Source organism: Pristiophorus japonicus, chromosome 30 (assembly GCF_044704955.1).
Source record: "Pristiophorus japonicus isolate sPriJap1 chromosome 30, sPriJap1.hap1, whole genome shotgun sequence".
In the NCBI taxonomy this organism is placed as follows: domain Eukaryota; kingdom Metazoa; phylum Chordata; class Chondrichthyes; family Pristiophoridae; genus Pristiophorus; species Pristiophorus japonicus.
In genome coordinates, this window is record NC_092006.1 from 8800794 (window position 1) to 8807971 (window position 7178).

Here is a 7178-nt window from a genome sequence, read left to right on the forward strand (position 1 = left end):
TTAAATTATGTCTGGTTATTGAAATGATACAATTTGAATTGTATTAAAAATTATATAATTTAAATTATTTCTAGTTATTAAAATGATACAGTTTGAATTGTCTAGTTATTAAAAATTATACAATTTGAATTATTTCTAGTTATTAAAATGATACAATTTAAATTGTGTCTAGTTATTAAAATGATACAGTTTAAATTGTGTCTAGTTATTAAAATGATACAGTTTCAATTGTCTAGTTATTAGAAATGATACAATTTAAATTATTTCTAGTTATTAAAATGATAGTTTGAATTGTCTAGTTATAAAATGATACAATTTGGATGACTTCTAGTTATTAAAATGATACAGTTTGAATTGTGTCTGGTTATTGAAATGATACAATTTGAATTGTATTAAAATTATACAATTTCAATTATTTCTAGTTATTAAAATGATAGTTTGAATTGTCTAGTTATTAAAATGATACAGTTTGGATTATTTCTAGTTATTAAAATGATATAAACTGAATGGTTCCTATTATAGGAGTACACGTTTCATTAATCCTATTTATTAAAATACAATTGTAATTGTCCCTGGTTATTAAAATGATACCATTTGATCAGTTTCTCTTGAAATGGCATAATTGTGAATTTAAAAAATACAATTTTATTTTACAGATGTGATCACATAGAATGTACAGCGCAGAAACAGGCCTTTGCTTAAGATATAATTTACTAAAATGACACACTAAAATTCTCCCATGTATTCAATACAATCTCATTTCGATTATTCAATTAAATAATTGCACTTTGAATGGTGCAATTTTACAGTCAGCTATTTATGACATAATACAATTGTTATCTATTTACTAAAATTGTACAATTGTAATTACCCCTCCTTATTAAATATAATATGCGTTACATTGTTTCCATTGATGAAATTAAACACTTTCCTTCATTTATCAATTATAAAAATTAAAATGAACATGGTCTAAGACTATTCGGGATTACTGCTGCTGTACAAATGTGAAGGAAAATATATTTGTTATGTTTAATCTGTTGTGTACCTTTCGTGTAAATTTAAAGAGTTCTTTCACGATTATGGTTCAAAATTTTTTACTGCTAAATCCTAAATATATTCTGGCCCCATTTCTGCTTGCGATTCGGATAGAGCAGGGCACATTAAAAGGTTTCGACTGTCCGATTATGGAAAGCAAATGCACACATTCATTTATCGAATGCATCACCCCTTCCTATTTAGGGAATAAAATATATTCGGGGTTGGGTGGGGAGTGTGACAAATTGCATTGTTTATTTAAAAAAAATAGATGCTTTTAAAATAAATAATTCCTGGCAAATATTTGAAGGGACTCTAAAGCAATATTTAAGACTTGCAGTAGACAAGACAAGCAATTGTAAGGTGGACAGTATTCTCTGTTGAAGAATAAATGACATGCATAGAAGTACTAGGTATTAAAAAGTTAATTCCAACAGTTCCCATCTTGTCAATTGAACTGCGTGGAACTCACTGCCGAAGCACTGAACTGCATCCTGATAAATGGCGTTTGAACCCCAGACTTATCTCTCAATTCTGTATTTAGATGTTTGGTGTGCGGGTCTCTCACCGCCGCTTATCTCCTATACACACACAGACATAGAAATACACACACACGCACACACACACATAGAGAGACATACACACACACAGACATAGAAATACACACACACACACAGATAGAGACATACACACACATACAGACATAGAAATACGCACACACAGACAGAGACATACACACACACACAGACATAGAAATACAGACACACACACAGACAGAGACATACACACACACAGACATAGAAATACACACACACACACATACGCACACAGACATAGAAATACAGGCACACACAGACAGACACACACACACACAGACATAGAAATACAGACACACATACACAGACACACACACACAGACAGAGACATATACACACACAGACATAGAAATACAGACACACAGACACACACGCAGACACACACACACGCAGACATAAAGACATACCCATTAGATGTACCCATTTTAATTTTATAATTGATAGACGGACGAAATTCTATCAATAGAAAAAAACGAGTAAAAATGATATCTAATAGGGAAGGGGAATTGCAATTGTATCATTTTAGTAAATAGATAACAATTGCATTATGTAATAAATAGCTAACAGTCAAATTGCAGCATTTAAAATAGGAGAGACACATACATACAGATACACACAGAGACAGACTTACAGACACACACACACAGACTCATACAGAAACATACAGACATACACACACACAGACAGACTCATACAGACATACAGCCACATACACAGACTCATACAGACACACACACACACACAGACTCATACAGAAACATACAGACACACAAACACACAGACTCATACAGAAACATACAGACACACACATGCACATATTGACACATACACTCACACACACACAATCATACAGAAACATACAGACACACACACACAAACAGACAGACGCACACACACATGCACATACAGACACACACACACAGACTCATGCAGAGACATAGCTACAGACACACACGCACAGAATCATACAGAGACATACAGACACACACATGCACATATAGACACACACACTCATACAGACACACACACGCACACAATCATACAGAAACATACAGACACACACATACAGACACACATACACACACACACACACACACACACAGGGACACACTCCAAACACAATCCCACAGACCTCACACTCACATATACAGACATACACACACACACGCACGCACACACAGACAGACACACATACACACATACAGACACACGGATCACACACAGACGCACACACACAGGGACACACTCCCACAGACCCCACACTCACATATACAGGCTATCTGTAGCGTTGATTTAGCAATCCGTTGGATAGCCAGACATGATTACTGAACACTCTCTTCACTCTGAATGTGTGTGTGTGTGTATAAAACACCCCACACTACAAGGGTGCTTTGCTTTTCTTTAAGCAATTAAAAAAAAACTTCTCCGGAACATCCCAGAATTAAGAAAATTGGCAAAAGAACCGGAGCGAGGGGGAGGAGGTGCGATTTAAAAAAAAACACAGCGAGTTGTTGTGATCGGAAAGGCGCTGCCTCAAAGGGCGTTGGTAGCAGATTCAATATTAACTTTCAAATAGGCAATTGGATCTCGATTTTAAAATGTGCAGGGGCTGTGGGGAAAAGAGCAAGGGGGGGGGGGGGGTGGTGGGACTGATGGGATCTGCTCTCTCACTGTGCAGGCACAAGAACGATGGGCTGAATGGCCTCCTGCTGGTCTGTGAGATTGTACGAATTAAGAAATCTCTTTCTCTCTCTCTCTCTCTCCACAGCCAAGGCGCCGTAGGAGCTGCGGGGAGAGTAAAGATTGAAAGGCGAGTGATTCCCCTGGATTTCAGCAAAGTTTTCTTTAAAAAAAAGAGGGGGGTAATATTCCGAATAAGGAATGGAGATTATTGTGAGCTGCCGTATTCCTGATCAATCATTCTGAGACACATTATACCCCAATAATGAAAATACAATGCCATTTCAATGTCCTTAAACCTGCCCCCGCTAGTCTCTGTGTAACCTGTGTCCATTTTGCCAAGATGCCTTTGCAATCTCTGCCTTCCCCAGACTCTCGGCGGTGTTTCCCCCCTCCACAGACCCCCTGGATCAAGCCTTGTAACCACACCACCACACTTAACCATAGCGCGAATTTGCAAGATTACATTTTTTTTTAAAACAGGAAAGATTTTTGTTTTCCTCAAATAACTTCCATAAATCATGTGAAAGGGATTTGGGGTGTGATAAAGTCCCTTGTAAGTCGTTCCTTGAACCAAGCAGCGATTGAGAATATGCTTATAACCCCCCTGGAAGCCCCCATCATTTAAGCCATGAAGGTTAGACTGGTAGAGTTAGATAAAGAGGTACTTGCGTTTACATAGAGACTGGCACAACCTCAGGCTTCACAACCAATTAAGTACTTTTTTTTGTGGGGGGGTGTTCGCTGTTGTAATGTAGGAAGCCCAAATTGTGCACAGCAAGCTCCCACACACAGCAATGTGGCAATGACCCAGATCACCCGTTTCAGTGATGTTGGCCGAGGTATAAATACTGGACACCGGGGAATAACTCAACCCACCCTTTTTCGAAACTTCGAAAGACGGCACCTCCGACAGTGCGGCGCTCCCTGGGCACTGCCCTTGGGAGTGTCAGCCTGGGAGCTTTGGTGTTCAAGTCTCTGGAGTGGGGACTCGAACCCAGAAAGCTTCTGACTCAGAGGCGAGGGAGGGAGAGAGAGAGAGAGAGAACTACCCACTGAGCTGGCTGTGGAGCGTGGACCAGTTTGCCGGAAAATCAAGACACAGAAAGGATGCCGTTCAGCCCATCTAATTCTACAGATGCTGGGGCGATGGCGGAGGTCCAGATTTGTTCTGGGAAGGGATGGGGGGGGGGGGTCCCACATAGCACCCCCCCCCCACACACACACACACACACACGGGGAGGTAGTTTAAGCAGAGTAACCGACATGTAACCGACACACGGAAATTGGAAGGACCCGCCACAGCGGCCTTGCGGTTTAAGGAATAATGCGTGCACCCTGAAATCCGGAATCCCACCTTCTAACCTGAGCGACGACATTCTTTGAAATTCCGGTTCTTGCAGCCACTTCCACATTCTCCGGAAGGTCTCCCGCCCGGATTTCAGTTTGGCCCAGGGTTTGGGGTTCCGCAAGAGGTCGGACAAGGTGCCCTGGGATCTGCACAGGACCCGCTGGGCGAAGATGGCCTGGGGGATGCTGTACCTTTTCAACTCGGTCATGATGCGCTGGGCCACCTCCTTGGTGTTGATCTCCTCCAGCTGGCCGTGGGGCGGCGCCGGCGCCGGCGGCGTTGCTAGCGCCGCCAGGGAAGGTTGCGGGCGGCCGCAGGGCAACGGGGGGTCCCGGTGGAGGGCTGGGCGGAGGCCATTGAGCGAGGGTGGGGGCAGGTGGGCCTCGCCGCGGACGAACATGGGCGGCGGCCCCTCGAAGGAGCCGGGAGACAGCATCTTGTCGGTGGCCAAGTGGCCGGAGCAGTGGCCATAGGGGGCCAGGGCGGTCTGGCCCCCGTGGAGGGGCAGGTTCTGGCCAGGCATGGCTGGCAGGCTGGGACCCACCGGCAGCTCCTTGTGGTAAGGGTTGTAGAAGCTGTTGAGGGGCGACAGACCCCGGTCGTCTCTCATGAAGGCGAAGCTGCCGATCACGTTGCCCGGGGCCAGGCGCTGGTGGTGGTGGAACTTGTCGTTGAGGGGCTGCAGAGGGGTCAGGGTGGCATAGGTGGCACTGGGTGACTCGCAACCCATAGGCAGCATGGACAGCTCGACCGGGCGGTAGTCACAGGCGTCCAGCACCGAAGCCATACCGCCCGAGACCAAGGACTGGCGGTGAAAGCTAGGCAGTCGACCCTGGCTGTTCATCAACTCCTGGTTCGCCAGCTCCTCGATGCACTCCATCCCCAACTGCGAGTTCATCTGGATTCTAGGTGGACGTCAGCATCCTGGACAAGGAGAATCCTCAGTTACTATACTCCAGCAGATGCGTCCCTCATGGTCCCTACGCGTGTGATGAGTGTGTGTGTGTGTGTCTCTCTGTCTCTCTCTCTCTCTTTCGCTCTCTTCTCTCTCCAGACTCTTTCTCCCTCTCTTGCTGGAGACTGCGCAGTTGTCTGAGACACTTGTATCGATTCCTCCACAGCTTGTAGGTTAACTTCCGGGTTTCCACTGCCTGCCCCCAAAATCCTGACCGATCTGGACATCAGGCAACAGGAAGGTGGGATATTCAGCCGATTAACACACACACACACACACACACACACAGGAAATATATGCACCCCCATCACTTAATGCGCACCATTCAGTCCAACACACCTCACACACACACACACACACAGAGGAATATATGCACCTTACACACACACAGAAATACATGCACCTTACACACACACACACACACACACACATACACAGAGGAATATATGCACCCTATACACACACACACACACAGGAAATATATGCACCCCCATCACTTAATGCGCAACATTCAGTCCACACACCTCACACACACACACAGAGGAATATATGCACCTTACACACACACACACACACAGAGGAATATATGCACCCTACACACACACATACACAAAGGAATATATGCACCTTACACACACACACACACACACACACACAGGAATATATGCACCCTACACACACACAGGAATATATGCACCCTACACACACACACACACAGGAATATATGCACCCTACACACACACAGGAATATATGCACCCTACACACACACACACAGGAATATATGCACCCTACACACACACAGAAATATATGCACCCTACACACAGAAATATATGCACCCTACACACACACACAGAAATATATGCACCCTACACACACACACAGAAATATATGCACCCTACACACACACAGGAATATATGCACCCTACACACACACAGGAATATATGCACCCTACACACACACACACACACAGGAATATATGCACCCTACACACACACACACACAGGAATATATGCACCCTACACACCCACACACAGAAATATATGCACCCTAAACACACACACACAGGAATATATGCACCCTACACACACACACACACAGGAATATATGCACCCTACATACACATACAGCAATGTATGCACCCCACACACACACAGAAATATATGCACCCCACACACACACAGGAATATATGCACCCTACACACACACACAGGAATATATGCACCCATTCACTTAATGCGCACCATTCAGCCCACACGCCTCACACACACGCACACACACTACAGCTCTGTAACGCACAACAACTTCATATTTCATGTTTAAATGAAATAGGAGATCCCCCTCTCCCCCAAATAAATACATCTCCACACCTCTCTGCACTTTGTAGAATTTAGGTCCAAGAACTGAGCAGTGGGACTGATGCCGAATCTAACCCGCGCCCCCTCTCCCTCCCTCCCCTTCCAGCGCGTTTTATTCGGGAGATTGCATGTAATATTATGCGGATCGATAATATCTCCCCGGCAGACAGTGCACATAGATCAGTCTCTCTCTCTCTGACTCC

At 44.3% G+C, this 7178-nt stretch overlaps 1 protein-coding gene across 1 annotated transcript in view; it reads right to left on the reverse strand.

Annotated features, from left to right (window-relative positions):
• LOC139240109 (hepatocyte nuclear factor 6-like) overlaps positions 1 to 5560 on the reverse strand; it is a 60743-nt gene extending 55183 nt beyond the window's left edge. The window contains exon 1 of the mRNA XM_070868484.1: positions 4669 to 5560. Coding sequence (XP_070724585.1) covers positions 4669 to 5560 — 892 coding nt within the window. The remainder of the gene's footprint in view (positions 1 to 4668) is intronic.
• Positions 5561 to 7178: the final 1618 nt, after the last annotated feature.